Here is a 14179-nt window from a genome sequence, read left to right on the forward strand (position 1 = left end):
AACACAGAAAAGTCTAACCACTGTAAATCGTTTTACATGAATTTCGTACACAACAACATGACCTGACTTTTATTTTGACTTTATCGTGTTGTTATCTCTGTTCACCAAACGTTTCAAACCAAAAACCTAAAGTCATATCTTTCCATAATTTATTATAAATTCGTGAGTTTTTTCAACTTATGTTATTTTATTCATTACTATTGCAAAAACATAATTTTGCTATGTAATAAACATAATTTCAGAGATAATTTTTTAACATGATTGTAATAAAAGTTGAAACTTTGTTATGGTGTAATTTATATTTGATTGACAGAATAAAAAATAATATAAATATTTTTCAACTATGGTTTGATTAGGTGAGTGATGTTAGATGATTAATAATTAATAGTTTAATGTAAAGAAATAAACATACCAACCACAGCTAGTCGGTGCCGCAACTGGAGTTGGTCTGTGTTAAGAAATTTGGTAAAGTGTCACTAAAAAGGAAGAAGTCAAGTGTAAAAGATGTGTATGTGGTGCAATTTAAAAAACTGGAAAAAAAAATCAATTTAAAACTTCATTGATTATGATTTCAAATTTTGAAAATTAGTATTTAACTAGGAATGTATATGTGTTGCATTTTACTTATAATATTATACTTAACTAAAAAATTTAAATACAATTGTTTGTAATTTTATCATCTTATTGTTGCTATAAATACCATCCTAATTTTCTATTCACACTTCATATACAGTTATCTAATGATGAAAATTTATTGTATTCCTTCTATATATTCAACGTAGTTTTGCTCCAACTAATATAATTGGTATAACAAATATTTTAAAATATATTTTTAAGGAGTTATTTTTACAAAAGCAACTTACATCCATAACAAACACATCTCTAAATTCTGGAATTGTTATCTCGAGTTCCTAAGTTCATTCCAATAATTGAATATTTTTTGTAAAGTCTAGGAAAAGCTTTTAAGAATGACACGTGGTTATTTTAATATTACGTGATAACATTATGCCTAAAATATTTCCTTGAGTGTGACTAAAAGTATAAATAATTGTCAAGTCTAATTTAGTTAGTTGTGTGATTAGTTTATAAATTTACATGTTTAATTTATACAAATAAAAAATAATAATTAATGATTACTATTAAAGGTGAAACGGGTCAATAAATAAATAAATAATCCCAATTTATTAAAATCGATCTCGTATTAATGAAAATTTATTAATTTCCGTTAGAAAACCGAACTTGTTGGCGTCTTTATTCCTATTAACATTTATAAAATTCAAGTGAAGACTTAAAGAAATAAATCCAATTTAATGAAGTAATTAGGTAATAATACAAATAAAAAAAATGTGTTATATTTTTAGTAAGGTGTTTTAACACTTTGAATAATCATAATGATTGCATGGTTTGAGTGAGTGATAAACATTCAAGTGATATGTAAAACATAACAAAGAAATCAAAAGACTTGCACAATAATTTATTAAAAAAATCAACTCAACCATTTTATATATTTTAATTATTTTAACGATGGATCGAAAATCACAATCAAAACATTCATTCATAATTTTCTTTCTATCCTTTAGGCCTTACTCACTTGAATGTATTTGAGAGAGAGTGATTGAGGAGATTTGAGAGGATTTGAAAGTAAATTTTTTTGTTGTTTATTTGAGTGAATTTGGAGGTAAATGAGAGTGAATTTGAAAGTAAAGTTTATGAGAATTAGTGTAGGATTTGATTGACGTGACAGATTAAAAAAATTTACTTCCAAATCCACTCTCATTTACTTCCAAATTCATTCAAATAAACAACAAAAAAATTTATCTTCAAATCCTCTCAAATATTCTTAATTACTCTCCCCCAAATCCATTCAAGTGAACAAAGCCTTAACGTCGTCTTAGGTCTCTGTTATAAAGTTATGTTTAGTTGTTTATATTCAAACTTTGAATACCTGTTAAAGACACACTGACATTCAAGTTACTTACTGTCCGATCAATATCATAGTAAAGTCTTAAATTCATAATAAATGCAATCATCTACATCCTTACTTTATTTATCTATTTATAAGTTTCAAAATAAGCTTTTAGTTAGAGTTGATCTAATCATGGTCCAAAAGTTGAAAAATGCATTTTACCTGTAAATATATTTGATTTGTAATGTGAGTGTCTAATAGATGTCTAACCAAACGGTTTGTTGAATAGTCATCCAATTTGCATAAATTTAAGATTGAAAATAACTCTTTCACCTAATGTTCTTTTGAAAACATTGATCATCCCATCAGTACGAAACCGATAGGACACACCGTACAGTAATTTATATTAACAACTCTTAGTTTCATCAAAATCGTCAACATAACAATTAGAAATTTCAAAACTAATCATTATACATTTAATATTCAACTCATAATTTCAAATTAATCTAAACAAATCTAAATAACGGTGAAATATATTTAAACTCCTATTTAAAAATTGTTTTCGTTTCATGCAACACTAATTCTAGTTTAGAGGGAAAAAAACTCTTAAAGTTTCAAAAATCTTTATTTATACCACATAACCGATAAAACAATATCGATACGTTAAACTAGTAGAACCTTATGATATTCACAATCTGAACCAAAGACTAAAGGAGAAACTTACAATAAATCAAATTTCGATAGGATAAAATTTATTCAATCAAAACCTAATACTTTTGTGGTCAAAAAATTGTTTAAGAGGTAAAGCAGAGACAACAAAAAAAAGGTATAAAAAAATCAGTTTACAAATATAGTGACTTTTAAAAGTAAATAACTAAATAATTACTTAATTATATACTTAATAGGAATATATTTATAATATTTGATACTTGTATATAGGAGGTTTTCAACTAATAAATAAATAGATCTTATATTTATCATTATCTATATATAAAAATATTACCCTATTTGATATTTATATTTATTTTTTAATTTTAATTTTTAAATATTTTTAAAATTAAAATAATTATTTTATCAATATTAGATTTTAAATAATTGTTTACTTAAATTTAATTTTTTAATTAAAAATATCTATAAAATACATAAAAATTACTTACAATCAAATTATAAAAAATATTTATATTTAATTTTATTATTATCATACAAAAATAACACACATACCTACGTAATCTATGTGTTTTCATATATATATATATATATATATATATATATATATATATATATATATATATATATTATTCTATACCTCTTATAAAAACCTGTGTATATAATATATTTGTAAAATTAATATTTAAAAAAGGCATATTTATATAAATTAGAAAGATATAATATATGTGTAGATATTTAAGCATTTTTTCTACATAATTTTTTTTCAAAAATAAAAATAAATAAAAATTAATAACATAAATAAGTGTAGATTGGATTTGGTATACATGGAGAGTTGGAGAGGCATTAACTTTTCTGAATGGATGACTGTTACCATATAAATAAAAAAATGATGACAGTTGGATACTACTATCTTCAACCATGAATATCATAAAATTGAGTTATATTATCTACAGACAAAGCTACGAGCATCTCAATGATAAAATAAATAAAACTTTCTTTATTTATTGAATAAAATGATTTGTAATAATAGACGTTATGAGAGAATTAAAGGTCATTTTCTAAAAAAAAAATCATACAAAAATATTTATACTTATTTTTAGCAAAGTAAAGATTCCCCAAGGATGTGTTCAATGTTACCTAAACCATGTGCAGTCAAATGAAGTAATTTTTGTAGCTTTTATATAGATAAATGAAAAGAATATACTAAGTAAGGAAGAATAAAATGTATTATGATGTTCACCCAGAGGTAAAGGGAAGCTAAAAAAATACATGTGTGCCCAAAGGAACAGACCCATGTGAGGTAATAAGAAATGCAAGAAAAACGAGTTGGCGCAACGTGAAAAACAAGGCCTATGAAAAACTCGGTAGTCTGGTCTTAAAAAACCACACCCTTGCTCGGTCCTTTCAAATGGATTGTCTCCATTCACTCGTTAACAATTCTTATACACTATTTATTTATTTATCAGCCTCCAATTCAACCAACCAAGCAACAAACACCGTCAGTCAAATAGAGGAACAACGTTAGACTTCCACCCCCACGGTTTCTTTCGGTTCTACGTCACACTGTCGAATAATTCACACGCATCACTTCGCCACCATTCTTTTTTATGTGGTCGTTTTGATTCCTTCCCTCTCACGTCCATTGGCTCCTCCAAAACACTTATCCCTTTTCATCTTACACCGCCATTGGCCACATCACGACACGGCGTCGTTTTGCACCAACCCCTTTCTCCTCCTCTACCCTTCCCATCTCTATCCTCACACCCTTATCGCCTCAAATCTTTTTTGTCCTTCTCCCCCTCTGATTTTTCGCCAAATTTCTCATCTTTTTGTTTCCTCCGCTTGATTTTTCTTCGCCTCAAATATTCTTCTGCGTCTCCTTCTCCCAAACCCCCTTTAACTCTTGTGAGGAGCTCAACAGATTTTGGGGGTTCTTTCTACTTGTTATTATTATATCATTCCCTCCTAGTTTTTTTTTCTTTCTTTCTTCTTCTTATGCCTTTGCCACAATCTTTATACGATATGTTGGAGAACCCTGCAACATTGGGGTTCTGTACACTTGTGGGAATGTTTTTTAGTCCTCTGTGGGTAGCATTTTTCGTTGGGGTCATTGTTGGATGGTTTTGGAAGCCGAAATGGGCGAGGTTGGGTAAGGAAAAATTAACAACTTCTCTTGCCAAATCCTTAGATTTTGCCTCACCCTCCTCGGCTTCTTCTCCTTCTAAGTCTGTAGTTTCTCCCATTAGGAGTTCTTCTTCGTCTCCCTGCCTTAACTCCATTAAGATGCAACGACCGAACCCAGAATCTCTGGCCATGAAGAAAGGGACAGATAAAAAAACTTCTTCTTCGTCCTCTCCCGTGAAATTTGCAAGTTTCGTTAGGTATTTTTGGATTTATACATTATTCTCATGTTATTCTGATAACATAAACAGTTGTTGCACAAATACAGAGTATTAATTAATCCATCTACCTTTTATTGTTCTTATAATGAAATTGGGGAAAAAGATGGAGACAGAAGAAATTTGGACATGTTAATATGAATTTGTAACATGTTCTTGCAGACTGTTTTTTTTGTGATTGACAAATTAGAATGTGGTGTTAGCATGCCGTTGTATTTATCACTTTGTTTTACCGTGCAGTTCACCCAAAACGGCTGAAGAAGCGCCCGATGCCGTGACAATAAGGGATTTTCATCATCTGTGGTTGCTTGTGGAGGAGAAAGATGGAGGTCTCGCTTGGAATCAGATGATGGATCGTTCTACCCCTACTATGAGTTATAAAGCATGGAAAAGAGAACCAAAGGTATGCTATTTCCTTGGTAAAATCTTTTGCTCGTATTTGAATTACCTACTCTACTTGGTTGTTTTTTATATTTTTTTTGTTCGCTTGTTAGGATGGTCCTCCCCAATATAGAAGCAGCACTATTTTTGAAGATGCTACCCCTGAGATGGTGAGGGACTTGTTCTGGGATGATGAATTCAGGCCTAGATGGGACGACATGCTTACAAGCTCCTCAACTATTGAAGAGTGTCCAACTACTGGTACCATGAAAGTGCAATGGATACGGAAGGTGCATAACAAGTTTCTCCTGATTTAAGTGTATTTAATTGTTCTCCTAGCTCAGTGTGCTAATGGGTGCTAATTATCTGTGAAACAGTTTCCCTTTTTCTGTAAGGATAGAGAATACATAATTGGTCGGCGAATATGGGAATCTGGAAGACATTACTATTGTGTGACTAAGGTATGAGAATAAAGCTCACCCTTTGTTCTGGACTATTTGATTATGTTGATTGATGGTGGATGTTTTCCACTGTTATTACAGTATTATGCTTAACTTCGTTTTGTTTTGCTTTTTGTTCTTTCAGGGAATAGATTGCCCTTCAATCCCTAGAAGAGACAAACCTAGACGTGTTGATGTGTACTATTCTAGTTGGTGCATTAGAGCAGGTGAAATTTGATACCCTTGTAATTGAATTATAACTTGTACTTGTTCTTTTCTAACCCACCATTTAAAGTAGATGTTCCGTCACTGCTAGAATTGCTGGGACTGATATGGTATTCTTTTAACAGTGGAATCAAAGAGAGGGACCGGTCAGTTAACTGCCTGTGAAGTCTTACTTTTCCATCATGAAGAAATGGGCATTCCATGGGAAATTGCAAAGCTTGGAGTAAGGAAAGGAATGTGGGGAACTGTTCAGAAGATTGAACCTGGTTTGAGAGCCTATCAAGAAACAAGAGCTTCTGGTGCTGCACTTTCTCATTCAGCCTTTATGGCTCAAGTCAACACAAAAATAAGTCCTGAAGACTTGCAATCCATTGGAGCCAATGATAATTCAGAGGAGGATAGAAGTGTTGCTTCTCCTGAGAAACCACAGGGCGTGAACATTCCCAAGATGCTAGTTATTGGTGGTGCTGTAGCTCTTGCTTGTAGTCTGGATAGGGGTCTAGTGACCAAGTATCTTTTATTTGGTGTTGCTAGAAGATTTGCTAATATAGGTAAAAGATAGTTAAAAATGGAGAAGGAATGAATGCCTTAAATGGCATTCTTTTGGACGATAACTCTTGTTATTATTGCTCTAAAAAATTAGAATTTAGAGGTCTCTTTTGTGGAGCAATTAAGTTATAGTTCAAAAATAATATTAAAGAAAACAAGACAATCCCGAGGTGATGGAGGGAGTAGGTGGCGATTATTTTTTTCTTGGACTATGAGTAGTTCTCGTTGATCAAGATTCAGGGCTGTGTAAGTTTGTGTAAATTCAGTATCAATTAAAAAGGAAATACATGAAAAAGTCTTTCTGTGGTTCCTTTATTCTCCAAGTCACTCCTCTGGTGTAATTCCTTTGTCTGTTTTGAGTTATCCACACCCACAATCACTGTAACGACAGTAGTATAATATCTTTATATCGGTAACATTTTCTAGATTCTATTTGCAGAGCTCTTGGAGCTAATAATGAGTATTTGGCTCTGTCAGGCGACATCAGCTTTTAACCACCGAGATACTGGTTGTTGCTTTCATCTGACAACGTTTTTTTGTGTTTAACGTCTATTTCTACTAATCTACGGTTACCAGAAAATATCCAACATAGAAAATTACAAAGTGGGATTCGTTATATCTAATTTTGAATGAATAATACATATAGACTGCCTCAGTTTTAAAAATTTAAGAAGCTTTTAACGATGCAGGAAGAAAATAAAATAAGCTAGGATTATTTTGGTCTCGTATTAATTTATGCTCCATGTTTTCCTTTTCATTATATTTTAACTAGTGATATGTCAACGCTTCCTCTCTTTAAAACTTGCCAAGACCTAGTGAAGATGGAATTGATATGAAACAGTAATGAAGTTGTTGGGAGGAAATATCATCTTATAATAACAAATGGGTAATAGTAGGTTAACACATATATTAATTTGACAGATTTTTTAATGGAAAAGTGAAAAATAATTATCAAATGAATATAGAAGTATCTCAAAATAATTTTTCCCCGTATCTAACATTCATTCTGCACAAGGCACAAACAGTTCCATCCCAAGCAAACTCAATTCATCACCAAGGTTTCGAAACAATCTAAACCATCAAACTGTGGTGCCAATTTTGGCATTTGAAGGCTCTTTGCTCGTTCTTTCACTTCTGCTAGCATCTTTTGACTGGATACTGATGACCCTTGTTTGATTTCCTGCAGACAAGACATCTTGAACTTTAGCTATACAAAACATTGCATAGCCTTTCTTACCTTGACATACCCTTATGTTCTTCCTAAATAAAACAATAGATGCAACTTTTCTTACCTTGACGTTGTTTCTGCCTATGAAATAAAATCCAGCAGCAGCAGCAATAGCTGGCACAGCTGCAAAAATACTTCCCATGGCCATTATTCCCCCTGAAAGATCAATTCTTGAAATTGGAATGAACAACTAGTCTTTCATCAAGATATAAGGCAGAGGAGGACCTAAAGAGACAGAGAAGATGCCTTGGTGATGAAGAGAAGCAAACACTGATCTATAAAGATAGGAAAAGGATAAAAAGACAGTTAAGTAAGGTTTGCACTATCTTCAACTTTCTGAAAAGTAACTTCAAATGGCGGGATCATGGGAATATTTAACAAATGAAGACTTCACTTATTCTATGTTTCTGCTGTAAAACACCTTTATTTTTTCCCCAGTCGTTAAGAAATAACATTATCCCTTGCTTCATCTGAGTTTGTCACCTATCCCTCAAAGAAAATCCATGGCCTTGTCTCCTAAAATTGACCGGATCTGTAAAAAAGGTTTTAAAGTTTTGAAATTTAATTGAAATATTGAACTTTCTAAAAATAACTTTGTGGTACCTAATAGGAAAATGCATGTACTTTATTAATTAAGACTTGCTTAAAGGAAGAGAATGAGTGTGTGATAGGATTTAACTCTCTAATAAACTAATAGTCCTGCTTAAGTCTGTCAAATTTATAAGTTAACAGTTTTATCTTTTAAAAGAAATATCAGTAAGAAATAAGAGTACATATAAATTGTTATTAACCTTAACTTCTATTCATTGTCAAGCTTTTCTTAAGATGAAACACCTGTATATTGTTGATTCATTGTTTATTTTAGGCGACTCACTACCTTAAGCCCGAATTTCTAGTCCTATTTCAACAAGCATATACGAGCAAGATAATTTGTAAGCTAAAAAAATAGATTGTATGATTATACAATAATGCAAGAAAATTCTCAAATGATCTATTTAACCCATTATATAAAAGAGTGTAAAGAAGTTAGGTGATTCAAACACCCGATTCTGAGAAGGGAGAAAGTAATTTCAATTTTTCTTATTGTTCATTTCGTAATGCTAATTTTATCAATCTCTGCAGAAATTATACATGGTCCGTAGCAAATATACGTTACTCATTGTTGCACCAACCCTGCGCAACATAAAAACATGTACATTTGATTAAAGGATTACTGAGGTTATTGCATGAAGCTCTGTTGAAAGAATGGCACGTTGTTGTGTTCGAACAGCACATGTCATTTAGCTCATGCTTTTCTGTACCCTCCACCGTCCCTTTAGTTCTTCCCGTTCCATTATTTTTTTGTTTTCTGGCAGAAAACATGTTTTTCCTTCCTCTGTTGACTCTAATGAAGGACAGAAAAAGATATATCCACCTTGATGTCGTGGTCGGTTTTTAGTATCTTGAAGGAGAGTGGAGTAGAGACCACCAAATCCAAAATGGCTATGGTCGGCAATGGGAAAACGAGAAGAGCACTATTTTGGTGGCAATGAAATTACGTGGTGCACTACCAACTGAAAGAAAATCTGCACCTGCTTCACATTTTTCTCCTCTAACTCTGAATAAGTGATCACCGACCAAAATACCCTTTTGTTATCCCTTTACCTTGGTGGAATTGTGTGGAGGAAATTGGCAGAAAAAAAAAACATACAGATACTGTATCATTGCCTTTAATTGAAGCAGATTGCTGTGGGAGTAGGATTCAATCACTGTAATTTTAAAAAAAAAAAGATCTATTTTTTATTGTTAACAGCTTATTTATACATCCAGTTTTCTTACACGATGATTGATGAAGATTACTGGTAAAAAAGTAGAACTGCAATTATGGCCACGAGCAATTTTTAAGTTACGGGATAAACATAGTTCGATTTCTGGTGTACACACAAGTTTTCTCAACCGTTGATTAAACTATACAGAAAACAAATTAATTGAATTGAATTGTCTCGTATTTGTATACGACGTAATTATTACAAACAAATTGAGAAGGTTGGAGACGAAGGAATCCGTCTAACAGAGGACGATGGATTCAAAGCAGTGTAACCCGTCGAACTCTGGAGCAAACCTGGGCTTCAAACGGGCCGGGTTTTGCTTGGATCCACCGGTTGAAGATTGATTGGGATCTTTTCTAGCGGTTTTAGACTCGGCGGAGGAAGAAGTGCCGTTGGAGTTTGGTTTTGAATCGGCTCCTTTCACCGGGCCCAGGCCCAACGAGAAGCTCCAGTTCTGGCCCTGCGCGATGTCAAAGTGGCTGAACATAGACATAAACATGTTGTTGAGTAATGGGGATTTTGAAAACAGCGGTGTCTGGTATTTTGCTTAAGTTGAAGTTGTTGTTTCTGCGACGATGGAAATATGTTATACGAGTATTTATATGGAATTAGACGAATAGGTGCAAAGGAAGAGTCGTAGGAAATTTGATTTGGATTTTTCAGGAAGTTTCTGCATATATGCGGTGTTTGGGTGGACGCTGCTAGAAGTTTCGTTGCATTGACACGTAATTGAACGATTTACGCGATCAACCTTCACCTTAGTTGACTCGTGTATGGACAACCAACTTTGATTCAACTTAATTTTCTTATTCATTCTTCACCATACACGGTTGACCAAAATTGAAAAGTTAGTATAATAACAGAATAATAGTTCCATATTGGTTAGTGATAATGTGAAAAACCCTTAGATGATGATGGTAAGGTTTGGTATTTTCACCTGCAATTTACTTCAATTGTTTTCGTTATTTGATCGAGGTTAGAAGCTGACATTCAATTTAACTAAACCCAACTCAAATATCTTAGGTTCAGTTTCTTTTGTTTAATTGTTTTTAAACCACTTTAACCCAATTTAGTTTGAGTAAGTTGTTTTTAGTTGTCTTAGAACAGCTTGCCCAAGTCAATTTAGTCAACCTTCCCTACATGATTAGGTAATAGATGACATATGTGAAATTCACACAACCAAAAGTAACTACATGTGTATTTTTTTTAAATATTAAAGTATTCAAGTATTAAATAATATAATCTATTTTTAAAATATTTTAAAAATCTAAACAAAATCATCTTAAATTATAAAATTTAATAAAAATAAATTTAAATTCATAATCAAATTGATCTAATAACCCAATTAATGATGGATTGAGCTAAATTGATATAACAAAAAAAATGTACAAACTTCATCCAACTTAACTCAACTTTTGGATGACGTTTATGATTTATTTGTCATAAACATCACTATTAATATATACCATATGTGTACGTGTGTGTTATTAATAAAATAAGATAAGATAAGAAATGTTAAAATGAGTCACTACATCCATTTTGGTTACTCTTAATTTTTGTTGCCAAAAGAAACTAAAAAATCCATAAAAAGGAAGCTGAATTTCTAACTCGTTAACTTATCTATATATCTATATAAAAATAATTAGTGTTGATATTTTCTTCTAATTTTATCTTTTAAATAATTTTTAAATTAAAATAATTATTTTATTAATTTTATTTTTGAAACAATTATTTTTTAAAATTTAATCTATTTTTTATTATCCGTTTTGTTAAACTTAACTACTTTTTTCACTACCAGAGAAATTATTTTTAAATAGAGTAATTTTGGCATTTATGACGATTTTAAATTTCACTAAAGGCAGTACTTACGGTTTGTTTTTTCTTTAAAAAAAAAAAGAAAAAAAAAACGACGTTAACGAATTATCGACAGTTTTGACTAACTCTTGATAAGGTAGTACTTACTGGATATCGGATATTTACATGTGATTTGATAACCTTTGTTACTTATTAATGACTATAAAATCCCTTTTATTTATGAGCAGTTTACAAATTCTTAGTACTTTGTAAGAGACCTCACCTAATATAACGGTTTTAAATCAGTATTACAAACCTCAGTGATTGTTATCCTTATAATATAATTAATTATTTATTAATATTTTACTTAATGTTTTAAATTTCCTTAATTTATTTATTACACTTTTTTAATGCACATAATTCCTAAAACATATGAAATAAAAAGTAAAATTTTAAAAATTTGTTATTTGTTTATATTTAGATATAGCATTCATAAAAAAAAAAAGCATTGTTCATCTAACCTCTCATTTAATAGTATAAATTACTAAATAAAAGATTATATATCCTAATATAGTACAACATATAGATAAAAAAACATATAAAATATTGTTAAACTTATCCGAATAATAATTATATAACAAAATATATGTACAACCTCTATTACTAATTATCTCAAAAGAGTAAATTTCATAAACAAAACATCTATACATATAAACATATATATTAAAGCCCAAAACATCACTCAACTCCATCGTCTAACTCCAATAAAGGAAAGTTATCACCTATAGCGTCCTCTGCTTTCACTAATAGGTAATTATTGCAAAGAAATAAAACAAAACACATAGAAACAAAGCAGAATAAATAGTATACAAAGAAATTATCATAGTTTAAAATAACATATCAAGTTTCAATTCAATGTTTACAACATTATATCAAACATATAATCATGCAAGCAAGTGACTCTAGATTCAATTATCCGGATATGATGCTTTGGCACAAACTTCAATGAAGGCTTGCATCCATGGTAGCATTTATGCTCTGCAACATTATAAATAAGGGTTACTCGACCTACTACTCATGAGGTTAATCTTTTACTCCTAAGACTCAAAAGTCTAAGGTAAAAACCTTCTATCATTCTCTTCGCCACGCCATTCCTCTTTACTTGAGTTGAATGGTTGGTAGAATATCAAGATACCTCCTTTCGAAATATTTGTCTGCCAAGCATACATTATAACTTTCTCAAACACGGAACCTATCCTCGAAGTTCTTCTCATATCACATATCTTCCATTCTCACAATCATATATATATATATATATATATATATATATATATATATATATATATATATATATCATCCAATAAACATTAATAGATATCAACATAAGTATACTTTAAACCATTTCAAACAAAGCATCACTTAGAAAACATTTAAGGAACTAAAAGAAATAGGTGTCGTGAGGTTAATAATCTCTATTTCTTTTGAGATAATCGATTATCTTACTTGATAATCGATTATTTCAGAGAACTCTTCAATAAAGAAGGAACTTTGTCTAAAATAATCAATTACTAGATAGGATAATCATTATTCCAAAGAGATTCTAAGCAAAGAAATTTTTTTGACTAAGATAATTGATTATCAGATAGGATAATTGATTATTTAAGAGAGTTTTGAAGAAAAGAAAAAATTTTGATTGAGATAATCGATTATCTGATAGGATAATTAACTATTCCATAGAGTTTTGAAGAAAAGAAGGAATTTTGAGTGAAATAATTGATTATCAAATATGATAATGACTATTTCTGTCAATTTTTGACCACTACCTAATTTTTTGATATGGTTGTACCTAAGACTCATTCAAATGACCAAAGTGGTATCCTTCACACTATAATTAATCCAAAAACATGTTTATGACCATAATTGAATACCATTTTGCTCTTTTGGTCAGGAATCAGATGTATCATATCAAATCATCATTCTAAAATCCGTATACCATATTTTACACATTTCAAATCAAAATTTTGGTGACCTAAGTGGCCAAACAAATCTTAAATGGCATAAAAACAAACTCCAACCATCAAGTTTCTTCCCAATATAACTTCTCTAGAAAATCATCTATCAAACCCTCATGTTAGCACCATTTTTCTTTAATATATTATTAGACCAAGATTCAACAACACTTAATCAAATCAAGATAACTAATCTTATCATTCTAAATCCTCAAGACTCAAGCATAAACATAATAAATCATCTAGACACAAAATACATCAAATTCCACTCAACATACCTACTTTATCAAGTAACTCAACATATCAAGTTTCACAAATCAATTCAATTTCATAAAACAACTACCATACCATCATACAATCATGAGTTAAAACGTGTTTCTAAAATCTCTCCCATAGCTCCACAAACTCTATCCGCTTCTACAAATCACAACAACTTGATCAGAGCATACCTCTATTACCATTAGAGAAAACTCAAACCGCAAATTAGAGAGAGACACAGAGATATGTAAAACACCTCAATCATGAAAACAATAGAAATCAACTTACTCTTTAGCGAAACTTGGTCGGCTAGAAACCGTTTCAAAGATTCCTCAAGTGATCTATGATATTCAAACAGGTAGAGATTATGTATTTTAAAGAAAAGGTAATAAATCTTAAAAGAAAAAGTTTTAGAAATATAAAACTTTTTAAATAATAAAACTCCTTAATAAAAAAATTCTATTTATACTTTTATTATTTTTAAATTAAAATAATGAAATATCAAACAGTATA

The 14179-nt window shown here is 30.6% G+C and overlaps 2 protein-coding genes and 1 long non-coding RNA gene across 3 annotated transcripts; 1 reads left to right on the plus strand and 2 right to left on the minus strand.

Moving 5' to 3' along the window:
• The first annotated feature begins 4082 nt into the window (after nucleotides 1-4082).
• LOC124824951 (uncharacterized) lies at nucleotides 4083-6879 on the plus strand. Its single transcript, XM_088106642.1, has 6 exons — nucleotides 4083-4956; nucleotides 5215-5377; nucleotides 5469-5645; nucleotides 5733-5816; nucleotides 5941-6022; nucleotides 6146-6879. Exons 1-6 carry the CDS (start codon nucleotides 4571-4573, stop codon nucleotides 6580-6582), a joined length of 1329 nt encoding a protein of 442 aa, XP_087962768.1. The 5' UTR covers nucleotides 4083-4570; the 3' UTR covers nucleotides 6583-6879.
• Nucleotides 6880-7413: 534 nt separating this feature from the next.
• On the minus strand, nucleotides 7414-8324 carry LOC124824952 (uncharacterized). Its single transcript, XR_007027753.2, has 2 exons — nucleotides 7862-8324; nucleotides 7414-7749 (listed from the first exon to the last, which is right to left on the minus strand). It is a non-coding gene; the product is annotated as an uncharacterized LOC124824952 (long non-coding RNA).
• A 1298-nt stretch (nucleotides 8325-9622) lies between these two features.
• LOC148203891 (uncharacterized) lies at nucleotides 9623-10228 on the minus strand. The gene has a single exon (XM_088107955.1). It carries the CDS (start codon nucleotides 10102-10104, stop codon nucleotides 9844-9846), a length of 261 nt encoding a protein of 86 aa, XP_087964081.1. The 5' UTR covers nucleotides 10105-10228; the 3' UTR covers nucleotides 9623-9843.
• Nucleotides 10229-14179: the final 3951 nt, after the last annotated feature.

Source organism: Vigna umbellata, chromosome 2 (genome assembly GCF_029865625.1).
Source record: "Vigna umbellata cultivar VRB3 chromosome 2, Vumbellata_1.0, whole genome shotgun sequence".
In the NCBI taxonomy this organism is placed as follows: domain Eukaryota; kingdom Viridiplantae; phylum Streptophyta; class Magnoliopsida; order Fabales; family Fabaceae; genus Vigna; species Vigna umbellata.

What these genes read in the sequence shown, in the direction of transcription:
- LOC124824951 (XM_088106642.1), top strand. Translation starts at nt 4,571, where the DNA reads ATGCCTTTGCCACAATCTTTATACGATATGTTGGAGAACCCTGCAACA. An exon ending in AAGTGCAATGGATACGGAAG is followed by an intron (nt 5,646 to 5,732) that starts GTGCATAACAAG and finishes TCTGTGAAACAG; the next exon opens with TTTCCCTTTTTCTGTAAGGA. An exon ending in TAGTTGGTGCATTAGAGCAG is followed by an intron (nt 6,023 to 6,145) that starts GTGAAATTTGAT and finishes TTCTTTTAACAG; the next exon opens with TGGAATCAAAGAGAGGGACC.
- LOC148203891 (XM_088107955.1), bottom strand. Translation starts at nt 10,104, where the DNA reads ATGTTTATGTCTATGTTCAGCCACTTTGACATCGCGCAGGGCCAGAAC.